This window comes from Pan troglodytes, chromosome 11 (assembly GCF_028858775.2).
Source record: "Pan troglodytes isolate AG18354 chromosome 11, NHGRI_mPanTro3-v2.0_pri, whole genome shotgun sequence".
In the NCBI taxonomy this organism is placed as follows: Eukaryota; Metazoa; Chordata; class Mammalia; order Primates; family Hominidae; genus Pan; species Pan troglodytes.
This window is the reverse complement of record NC_072409.2, coordinates 98,441,081-98,453,524: the sequence shown is the minus strand read 5'-3', so window position 1 is coordinate 98,453,524 and position 12,444 is coordinate 98,441,081. Positions and strand designations below refer to the sequence as shown.

The 12,444-nt window shown below is 31.7% G+C and overlaps 1 protein-coding gene across 11 annotated transcripts in view; it reads left to right on the top strand.

Moving 5' to 3' along the window:
* CNTLN (centlein) overlaps window positions 1-12,444 on the top strand; it is a 478,854-nt gene that overhangs the window by 435,405 nt on the left and 31,005 nt on the right. For 10 of the 11 annotated variants that reach the window (XM_063787952.1, XM_063787956.1, XM_009456357.3 and 7 more), the window contains 4 exons: window positions 3,329-3,426; window positions 4,904-5,030; window positions 6,392-6,529; window positions 7,119-7,304. In XM_063787952.1, coding sequence (XP_063644022.1) covers window positions 3,329-3,426; window positions 4,904-5,030; window positions 6,392-6,529; window positions 7,119-7,304 — 549 coding nt within the window. Of the gene's footprint in view, window positions 1-3,328; window positions 3,427-4,903; window positions 5,031-6,391; window positions 6,530-7,118; window positions 7,305-12,444 lie in introns of those variants that run through there. The other variant, XM_063787957.1, reaches the window with a different exon arrangement.

Genomic DNA, 12,444 nt, shown 5'->3' with positions numbered 1-12,444 from the left:
AGATTCCGTAACAAAATACCACAGACTGGTTATCTTAAATAGCAAACGTATATATTATTCTCACAGTTCTGAAGGCTGGAAATCTAAGATCAAGGTGTCAACAGTTTTCATTTCTTTTGAGGCCTCTCTCCTTGGTTTGTAGATGGCTGTCTTCTGCCTGTGTCTTTACATGGTCTTCCTTCTATGTGTCTGTGTCCTAATTTCCCTTTTTATAAAGACACCACTCAGACTGAATTAGATTCCACCCTAATAACCTCATTTTACCTGAATTATCTGTTTAAAGGCCTTATCTCCAAATACAGTCACATTCTAAAGTACTGAGGGTTCGGTGAGAACTTCTACATACTAATTTGTTTAGGGGAAACAGAATTTAGCACATAACAGATATCAAACTGCTAATATAGTGATTTTCTAATAAGTAGCTTATTTTCTACTTAATGTTTTTAGACTTAATTGAGAAAATTGGCTAGATTCGAATATACTAAAAGTTTATATACATCTTTTCTATACTATCCAGTTAACATTAGACTTTTCTGTGTAATTTTACATATACTATTCTGATGTCTCTGGTTCGTTTATAGTTGAGAAAACTGAGACATGGAAAGAATAAGTTACTTGTCCAAGATCACACAAGTACTGTATATAGAGCCGAGATGAGAACTCAAACCATCTGGCTGCATAGTCCATGCTTCTGATTATTATACTATGCAAATTTTAAAAAAATATTCAATAAACTTAGTATAGGAAAGCTGTAACAGGGATGACTTTTTACCATTGTGACATTTTTGATGTATGTGTTTCACATCATACATCAAAGGATGTATTACAAGGAAATTACCAGATTTTAAGTTATGTTACAGATATTTATTGTATAGTAGGGAATGGAAAAGGGACAAAGGACCTGGGTTTCGATCACTTTTTGGCCATTAACTTCTGGTCAACCTGGTCAAGGAAATTACTTAACTTCTCTAGAGGTCTAAAGCAGGGATACCTTTCTGCCCATCTGATAAAAATTTTTGAGGATCAAATGAAATAGCTGTTAGATTTAGAGATCTTGGCCAAAGTGTATCTCAACCTGGCATTGTTTTATTTATTATAAATTGCTTTTCTCTCAATTCTCCAAGTCAGAGTTAACAGCATTTTCAGCCACATAATACAGCCTTAAGTCTAAAAACAGAAAAGAATCAACCAGTTATCTTAATATCCACTTAACTCATTCCATTGAAGATACCGTCAGGCTTTATTTACTGCTTGTATCTTTTATTTTAAATACAATTCTAAGTTTATTTTACTTCTCAGCAGAAAACACCTTCAGTGCAGCACACTAGAAGTATGCGTATTAAGGGGTAGGATGATTGTTTTTAGGCAGGAATAATGACACAGAAGCAAAAAATTACAAACAAAAGATTGACAGAGAAAAAAAGGCAATATGAAAATGTTAAGGTAAATACAAAATTAGAAAAGCACAGTCTGGGACCATTTAGAGGAGGGATAAGTAGACATTTATATCACAGTAGTCCCTAAAGCCATCACTATATTATAGTATAGTGATAATATAATACATATTAGTGTATCATATATAATTTATAGTGATAATATTTATAATATGATATCACTATATTAACATATCACTATTAGCTTAGCATAATCATGGGTGTCCATATTTCTAATTGAATGAACAATCATCAGAGAAAGAATTGAAAATTAATGATTAAAGCAAACGCTTCAATTATTTGATAAATTGACTAGTGTGACTAGTGTAGAACATGTTATTCAGGCAGTGCTGGAAATAAGACACAATACATCACTGTAAACATGCAAAATATGGTAGAAATTTTGATTGCATTACACACACATTTGATCAAAACATAACATTCAAAAGAGTTACCATGTTGAGGTAGCTTTGGGTTTTTAAGAAAAATTAATGTTTCATGTAAAAATTAAAATTATTTCAAATGTTCTATTTGTATGTTATACCCATGAGATATTTAAAGTCAGTCTGATGAATTACATTTACCTTGGGTAATTAACAGTTTAATCTTTTCAAATTCAAATTATTTTTAGCATGAGTCAAACATCCAAACCTAGGAATAGTTCTAATAGAAAAAATTTATTGTAGTTTAGAAATATTAGCTAAATAACTGCTCCAAATATTTTAAAAGCTATTATAGTTTATTATGTTTATATTCATTTAATACTTTTAAAACTTAACAAATGGATTAATGTGAGTATGTCAACACTATCTTGAGTGTGGAAAAACTAAAATACCAAAAAGACTAAGTGATGTCTTAGATTACACATTTAGTTGGAACTAGAGTCAAAATTGGGAGGTGTTCTAACACTCTAGTTACCACCTCTGGTTCCTAGGCTCTACTGACAACAAATACCACAGAACAAACATGTTTTGCTTTGAAAAACTAATAATTATTTATAAATAATGTAATAAGTAGCATTATTAATAACTTCAAGTAAAGAAGGATTGAGGTTTTCTATCAGTTATCATTATTCTCTAACAAACTATCCCAAAACATCGTGGCTTAAAACAACAGTTTATTATTTCTTAAGATTTTGTGGGTTGACTGGGAAGTTCTTTTGCTGGTCTCTTCTGGGCTACCTCATATCCCTGGATTTTTTCAAACGAAAGATTTCCCTAGTTGGAAGATACAAAATAGCCTCACTCATAGATCGGACAATTGGTCTACTACCTGTCAGCTGGAGTACCTTGGTACACTTCCACATGATACATCAACTGTATTCCTAGCAAGGTGATCCTGGAGCAGCATTCCAAGAAGGGAAAGAGAGAAGCCACAAAGCTTTAAGGCCTGGGAACTGAAATTTACACAATTCATTTCTGCTGCATTCTTTTGGACAAAGCAAGTCACAAGCCAGACTATGTTCAGTGGGTTAGGAAATGGATTCCCCTGCTTGATGAGCAGCAAAGCATTTTTGACCATATTTCGTCTAAGATGTTAGTAAATCCAGTATTTGTTTTAAGTGATCTTCTTAAATCATTAAAATTCTTAATTATTCACATATTTACATTATACCAGGACAATTCATATTTCCCGTAAATGTATTTTGGATACATACTCTTTGCAATTCTTAAATGATTGTGTTCCTCTATAGTTTGGCATGTTATATAAAAGTTTTAGTATTATTATTTCTATTACAGCATATAAAATAAAGCATTTAAAATATTAAAATATTCATTTTAATTATTGTTTACCATAATTATTGTAGATGTATTCTTTAGAATGGCACTTATTTTTATGCTGCCTCAGACCAAGGTTGTAAGGTATATTTAAATTTATTTCTATTTTTAATCTAGAATGCTACTAATGAACTCACTAAACAGTCATCAAATGTGAAGTCTTTGAAATTTGAACTCCTAGCAAAAGAAGAACACATAAAGGAAATGCATGAAAAGTATGGTCTTTGTATTTCTATCCATTGTATTTGGTGCCACCTAGTGGCAACCAGCTCTATTAAACGTGCCCCAAGAAACTGCTAATGTTTACGTTTTCCTTCCCTAGTTCATATTTAAACCTACATAAGATGAAAGTTTAAGGAATACTATGTATAGCATGATTAATGGCAAGCTATTTACTTTTTTAAATTAGATAATGATGAAGTTAAATTTCCGTTATTAAACATATTTAATTTTGAATAAATACAAATTAATGGCTTCGAGACAATGAATGAAAAACTTTACAACGTGGTGGTTATTTGGCCCCCCAAATATATGATTAGTATTTGTATTGGATTTAATGCCTAAGCTTATAAAGATAAGGTAAAAAAAGGAAAGTTTTGTATGTGTTTAAAATAACTGGAGGTTATGGAAGTTTGTACTCTTGTGTTTATCAGTAAAAAGATTTTAAATGCTCTATCCCACTGAATCAAAATTATTTTCTTTCTGTATCTTTCAAAGCTACACTATTGCTTACAAATAGTAAGATGTTTAGATAGAATTCCAGTTGTCACTGATACATTTGAGATATATGTATCTCACAAACACACCTGTAGACCTCATTATAAGTGAAGAGCACTTAGAAGTGATATGAATAGATAAAAGCATTAGACAAAAAGCTTGGTGAATTTTTAAACTGATAATATTTTGAAGTTTATTTATCAATTAAGAGTAAGTCTTGCTTATTGTTTAACAGGGCTCTAGATTAACACTCTGAATCCTGGCTTCCCTACCTACTAGGCCTATGCCTAAATTTAATAATATTAAATTAGGTTCTTACGAGGAATAAATGAGTTAATACATGTAAAGCACTTATAACAGTGACTGGAACATTGTAAGCCTTTGATACATGTTAGCTATTGTCATTCTTGTTTTAGTAGTAGCAGCAGCAGCAGCAGTAATAGTGGTTCTCACAGCATCTACCATTTTATACTTAATAGTTCATCAACTTATGCTAAACAGCTGTGTGGATTGAATCTCAAATTATATTAAATTAGAAGATATTATGGCTAATTTAGTTTCATTACAAGAGTTTGCATTTGTTTATTGAAGTATAAGATTTTTTTCTTATCATTTTTATGCTTTTGATTATCTTCATATATCACTTTGATTTTTCACAGCAATGTAAAAATGTAATTTAAATGAAATAGTTCTAAGTTTTCATAAGTGTTATTAATTTTTCTCATTTCTTATATATTTTGTTTTAATACATATATGTAATTGTATAATTACCAAGTCACAACTATAGATTTTACAAGTGTTCAAAATATTAAAAGAACAATATGTTATGCAGTGCAATTCATTTTACTGATTTACAGTGTCAATATCACGTAGCATTTAAAAACTAACAGTAGATATAATATTGGATAAAATGTAATATATCACCACTGTTAAGGTATTTTCTGTCACTCTTGATGTCACCTTTTTTTTTTCAAGGATGTCTCGAATGGAGAGGGATATAACTATGAAAAGACATTTGATAGAGGACTTGAAATTTCGACAGAATGTAAATTTGGAAAGTAACAAGAGTTTTAGTGAAACGTTACAAAATCTTGATAAAAAGGTATCAATTTTTATCTTTACTGACACTAAAAATATCACTTCCTGTTGTATTTACTCTCTTACCACAAACATTTAATCCTAATAAATGTATAGAAAATATTGATAGGATATGTATTTACTGTTACAAAGTAACACTCTTTGCTCTGAAAGTACATTATTTATTTTAAAATTCAATTCTCTAAAACCTCATACATAATATGGCCACACATTCTGTTTCTATTTATAAATATCCCATGAGAAGATTAAAAATCCTTAATATTTCTAGGATACATAGTTACGTTTTATTCAGTATTTTATTTAAAACTGTAATTTATGATAGAATCAAGCTTATATTTCTTAGTGAAAACTTGATTACCAATAACTATCAGAAGTTCTTTAAAAATGTACTTTCTTCTTGGATACCCTTAATGAATTTTACATGGGAATGGAGTTGTACATGCAAAGGGAGTTGTAGTTAAAGTAGTTATGTAATATATGACCCAAAGTAGAAGGGTTTTTTTTGTTTTTTTTTTTTTGAAGGTGCTATTTTCACAACTCATAAAGCACCCTGTGCTTTGGCATTCACTAAATGTTATCCACACCTGAGAGAACATCTCCTTTACTTTCCTTGTTGAAAATGAAAATTTAAGTATCTCTTAGGTCAAATTGATTTAAGAAAGAAACTTTTACATGAGCATGACGAATCCATATGGATTTTCTTTCTCTTCTCTTCCACACACCTGTGCAAGTTAAAATCACTTCCTATAGGCTTTTTCAATGTTATCCTTTCAATTTTGCTATTTTTTAACTTCAATAATAATTTCATACATAGCCTTGGAATCTTTATATAAATAACATATATCTTTAGTGGCATTAAACTGAAAAACTATTTTTTCTGTTATGCTTTGAGTTACATACACATATTATAATCTTATAAAAAAGCTATATATATATATATAATATCCTATTACTTGTTTTATTTCATCCAAAAAAAGGTATGTAATAGTTATTTTAGAGAATACAATGGAAAGTTACCTATAACTTGGCTTGTTTCAGAGTCAAAACAATCATCTCCTGCCTTAGGAAGTTTAGATTAGTAATTAATGGATATGTAGTGAACATTAATATTGTGTTATTGGGTGCAAGAATATACATACCAGTATTCATTTAGTTTGTGTGCAATTTTGGTTTTTGTTACTGATTTAAGGATTGTTACTTTCATTCATAATATGAGTTCTGTAAGTATAATACTTGAATTTGATAGAGTTATGAGAAAATAAATGGAAGTAGACTCCTTCACTCATTTAGTTTCTGTTGGAACAAACACAGTATATTACTAGAATGCCTTCAACAATAATAATTACCTTTATGCTTTTAATGTAGGTAAAGACATTAACTGAAGAATGTTCCAACAAGAAGGTATCAATTGATTCACTAAAGCAAAGACTTAATGTTGCTGTAAAAGAAAAGTCACAGTATGAACAGATGTATCAGAAATCTAAAGAAGAGTTAGAAAAAAAGGTATGCTTTTAAAAAGGGCATTTTAGATTACAGATGGAATATAATCGTGTTTGTTTCATTTTTAACATTGTTGGTTTTTTCCTTCCCCAAAACCACAAGCTACTTAAACACTTCAGATAAGTGCAAAGAGGATTTGTATCTCTACATGAAACGCTAAACATTGGTTTAACATTAAAGATATTTCCGTATTAGAGAAAACAGGTTGTGTTTGTCTTGATAGTTTTTAAGAAATGAAAACTATTATTGAACACTGGTATTTATAGAAGTAGATGTAAATTTTGTAGGCCCACTTAAACTTTCAAACTAAATGTTTCCATGTTATGTAGAGGATCTTTTGGTCTAAAATAGCCTGCATGCTTTTAATTATTTGTAATCTTTAAAAATCATAAACTAATTTAGATGATAAGTATATGAGAATATGTACTTAGGATGTTTTATTGAAAGTTAATGAAAATAATCATTAATTTTACCCAAATAATAAATACATAGAGAGAATAATAAAATATTTTCCTTATTTGACATGTATAACTAACTCTTCCAAATATGTTTATAAAATATCTTTTATTTTATGACGGCTGATCTTTTGCAGGATCTCAAGCTTACTCTCCTAGTATCAAGAATAAGTGAGACTGAATCTGCAATGGCAGAAATTGAAACAGCAGCATCTAAGCAGCTTCAAGGATTAGCATTGCAAAGTGAACAGGTCCTAGAAGGTGCACAAAAGACATTGCTGTTAGCCAATGAAAAAGTAGAAGAGTTCACCACATTTGTGAAGGTTTGAATTACTTGTCGTTTACTAACTTGTACTTTACTTTAGGCAGATAGGCAGTAGCCTACTTGAGATGATTTGGGGAATAAAGTTTCTTTCTGCTTTCCTAACACACAAAGCATCTTCTTCTACCCTATTTATCACATTGCTAATAATTCCTCCATAAAGAATTTATTTTTATAGTTTGAATTTAAAATTTTCTACCATCTTATTAATATTTCTTTCTTAATGTCAATTTAGTTATGAAATTGTAGTAGTCAAGTCATCTGGACAGGTTTTAAGTTGAAAGAATTAAGCTGTTCCCACCCTACTCTCCTTTTGAAAATCGTTCAAGCGGGAACAACCAGAAACTTGCTCAGTGTTCAGTGATGCTAAGAGACATCTGAAGCCCAGGCCACAAACTATCAAGACATGGAATAGACAGAGGAATGGCACATGACAAACAGAACAAAGAGAAGACAAACTCAAGTATCTGCAGAGGTGTACCATCTAGAAATTATCTAAAAGCTGAAGAGCCCTAGAAAGCCTTCATTCCCCTAGACATAGAAGTTAATAACATTTTATGCCACTATTGAGTACTCCACGAAGAGGAAATTCCTTACTTTGCTTCTTTGGAAATCATAGATACCTTGGGAGTTTTCTCATTTTAAAAATATCTGCAAAATGAATTGATAAAACATTTTATCTCCTCTATCTCTTTTAATGAATATTTCAACTGGTGTGAAGTCAAGCCAATAATGCCTGCCTCTGAGGATCCTAAATGATTGCAAAGTATTAATTTTAGTAAATGTAATTTACCTTTTCCAGATTCAAAACACTATTTTTTGTAAATGCTTGTTGAATAGTTTCACTGTTTAACTTATAGTGAACACTTTCATTAAATATTGTGATTTATACCCTGCTGGTGGGAATGTAAATTAGTTCAGCCACTGTGGAAAGCAGTTTGGGAATTCTCAAAAAGTGAAAAACAGAACTACCATTTGACCCAGCAATCCCATTATTGGGTACATAACCAAAATAATATAAATCCTTCTACCATAAAGACACATGCATGCGTATGTTCATTGCGGCACTGTTAACAATAGCAAAGATATGGAAGCAACCTAAATGCCCATAAACAATAGACTGGATTAAGAAATTGTAGTACATACACACCATAGGATACTACACAGCCATAGAAAAGAATGAGATCAAGTCCTTTGCAGCAACTTGAATGGAGCTGGAGGCCATTGTCCTAAGTGAACTAACACACAAAGGAAAAACCAACACCACATGTTCTCACTTATAAGTGGAACCTAAACATTGAGTACACATGGACACAAAGAAGGCAACAATAGACATCGGGGCCTACTTGAGGGTGAGGGTGGGAGGAGGATGAGAACTGAAAAACTACCTATTGGGTACTATGTTTATTACCTGGGTGTTGAAATAGTATGTACATCAAACCCCTGCAACACAAAATTTATCTACAGAACCAACCTGCACATGTATCCCTGAAACTAAAATTACAGTTATATATATACAGTCATTATTTTTACTCATGATGTAGAACCATTTTTATTATGAGTATTACCTTCATAAATCTTGGTTTTTGTTTTATATTCAACTTAGCATTTTGTTTGTGGAGCTTTTGGCTAAGATATAAAATATGAAATATATAATTATGAGATTTATTCAAAACGCTAATCATTGTTTTTCCTTGAAACATTCTTTGAATGTGGCACTTTAAAAAAGAAGGATGATTGAGAATCAGAAGTTTTCAAAATAGAAAAATTAATTTCATGACTGTATATCTGATTATCATATACTTGAAGTTTCATGACTTCCATGATGAGGTAATGGGTATATATCTCCATACAAAGTAGTTCAGCAAAAATTACCTTTAAGAAACTTTTTCTTTATATCCAATGATATAAATAGTATTTAATGATGAAGTGGGTATCTAAACTCTAATTATTCAAGGGTAATGTTAGTCCTTCATATTGTTCAGCAACAGTGATATTGAGTAGATGTCTTAATAGATGAATTCAGGATTGCTGTGTTTTCATGACTTTTTAATTTGAATAATGTTTCAAAGATTATATAATAGGGAAAGATGATAAATATGGACAGGCTGTCTTCGGTACTCTTTCAGAATTTTTACACTTTGTTTCAGGTTTAAATTACCTGCATCAGAATCCTGTTTCTACTGCATTTAAATATAATACACAATATTGGGCCCCAAATCTATTGAATCAAAATCCTGTCTGGAGTGGAGCCTAATCTGCATTTTACAAGTTAACTAAGTGATTATTATACATAATAAAGTTTTAGAAGCACTTCCTTACATTGTTTTTAAGAATTGAATTCAAATAACAATACATATCAGTTTGACATTTAGTAAGACCATTTATAACTCATGACTTCCAGTGGCAATTTGACATTTGTTTTTCTTAACCGTGTCTTAGTGCCAACATATAGTTGCTATTGGTACCATGTCTGCTGTATAACCTATTTTTCAAATATAGGGCCACCAGCAAATTAATAGCCAAAACCATATATTGATGGCAGAGACTGGATATTTGGGTCTTAAGAAAGGCATGATTATCATCTTTCTTGTCCTTGCACATATGGCCCTAGGTCTAGGCAGAAATGCTTAGGACCGACCATCTGAAGCAGCATATCATCAATGACTCCTTAACTACTACCACATCAGGTGCATTAGATCAATGCTTCCTCCTTTTTAAATACTTAAGACCTTCCATAGCTGGGTGTTATTCTGCTGAAGTCTAATCTTCTTTCCCACTACTCTTTCACCCATATTGTGCTTACTCCTGCCTTTGCTCAAGTTTTCTTTTCACCCAAAATGCCTTCCCCTCTTTGTTCTCTCCTTCAGATTTAACTCTGGGCCTTTCTCTGTCATGAATCTGTCCTTTAACTCTGTAGTTAAGAGGATAGAGCTCAACTCTGCCATTTACTGGCTCTCTGACTTCAGGATCGTGACTGAATCCTTGTGCCTCAGTTTCCTTATCTGTAGAATGAGTTTAATAATGGAACATAAGCGAAGTGAGAATTTAAATAAGTTACAATAGCTAAAGATCAGAACAGTGGCTAATTGCTCTCTCAATATCAATTATTATTATCAGTAGTAGTAATAGCAGTAGTAGTATGGCTCTGACTCGTCTCCTGAACATTTATTATATGTACATTAACACAGTTGTAAACTTGTATTTTTCTTTCTGTTTCAAGTAGATTAAAGCCAACTTGAGGAAAGGAACGTTGTCATTTGTTGTCTTCAGGGTATTGTTACATAACAGGGCTCAGTAAATTCTTGAGGAATTGATTTACATCTGCTTCAAGAATAGTACTGGACTTATAGTCACTGCTCAAATGGAAAACTCTGTGAACAGTGAGAACTATGTGCATTCCTTAATGAGCGTAGTTAAGGAATGCACATGGTACCTACATGGAACATTATGATCACCAGGACTCATTCTATGCAGAGCTTATTAGGGTATCATGTACACAAAAGTACTTAATAAATATTATTAGTAGTATTAATAGTAATAATGTTTGTTCTGGCCCTGTTGTGGAATCTATGTTCCCTTTAGTCTTTTCATTTATTCATAGGGCGCAACCAGATTATGGTAGAGGTGGAGTGGCCATCTGTTCTAGATCTAGTCTTGAATATGGAATTTGGCCCTGGGGTGAAATCAAGTACTTTGAGCATCTGGGCTGGATATATGTGGCAGAGCTGAGGCTTTGAATTCTCCTAATAACTGAATAAAACACACAAGGGAAATTTCTAGAAGTATTTGCTCAGTTTGACTCAGCCCTGATACAGGCTTGTTAATGTGCCTGTATGTGAGAGTCATTTGCCAAGCTCCATCTTTTCAGTGGATTTTGTTAGCTATGAAATAAATACCAGCCAAAAAACAGTATTTAGCTGGAAGCATAAATGGTTTCATTATCAATATGTACTTGCTTTGGTAAGATTTAGTAAGATGCTTTTGGTATATAAATTTCTTGCTTCTTTAGTGAATACATTTGTGGAGCATTAGAATTTTAATTTTACACATACAATTGTTAATACCTTGGCACTGTTAATTAAGATTTATAAACAGGTCTATGATACAACTCAAGTTGAATTAACTCTTTTCACCCTGTCATTATACTGAAAAAGGAAATGACAGCTGTGTTTAGAGAAAAGTTTCATAATAAAAATACATTTCCTTATTTGGAAAACTTTATGTAAATTATATCTCAATAAAGCTGTTTAAAAACCTGTTTTTTAAAAATTCATTTTTTATCCCAAAAACCATGATGGCAAGAGTGACTCCAGAGTCTTTCAGCCACGAATTTTTGCCTTCCTCACAATGTAATCTTACTGAAAAAAGTCCAAGCAATCCATAATGATTCGATGGAACTAAAAATTACATGTATTGCAGACAAAGACTCAAAGAGTGGAAAACTAAATCTAATAAGGCAGAAGTGGGATCATTTACTATATTTTCCACAAACATTATTGGTGGCTGGTTACAATAAATTATAGTAATTGAAAAGTAAAGTAAATTGATATGTATGTCTAAAAACCATTCATATTTTCACAATATCCTCAGATATTGGGATAATTCCTAGCTCATGATATCCCAAGAATTGCAAGAAGGCTGACATCAGTTTTTGGAAATTCAGTTAACATTTATTGAATGCTTACTTTGTGCCATACAGTGTTTTTACTTAACTTGATAATAAGTGTTAGCTATGGATCATTATTCCACTGATATGTGTAGAGTGACACTTTTTAAAACTTACAGTGTTTTTAGCAAATGATAATTTACAGGGTTTTTCAAAACCCTTTGAGGGGGCTTTAGAGTTGCTCAGAGAGCAACTGAGCAGATTTTGAACTGGTAATAGAAGGCAATTTTGTAACAGATAAGAGAGAAGTAAAGATAAAGGCCAGATGGAAGTAGCACCCAGTGTTGAAAACAGGCTGATTTGTTTATTTTAAAGAAGAGGAAAGTAATGCTGAGACCCAACATGTAAATACAAGGCAAGTGTGGCCTTATAAAAATGAAAAGTTAGCTTTGATATATGGGTGGAAGGTAAAACATTTCAGTGAACCTAGCACAGTGAAGGCTCTACTATATCTGAAAGATACACTTTGGAT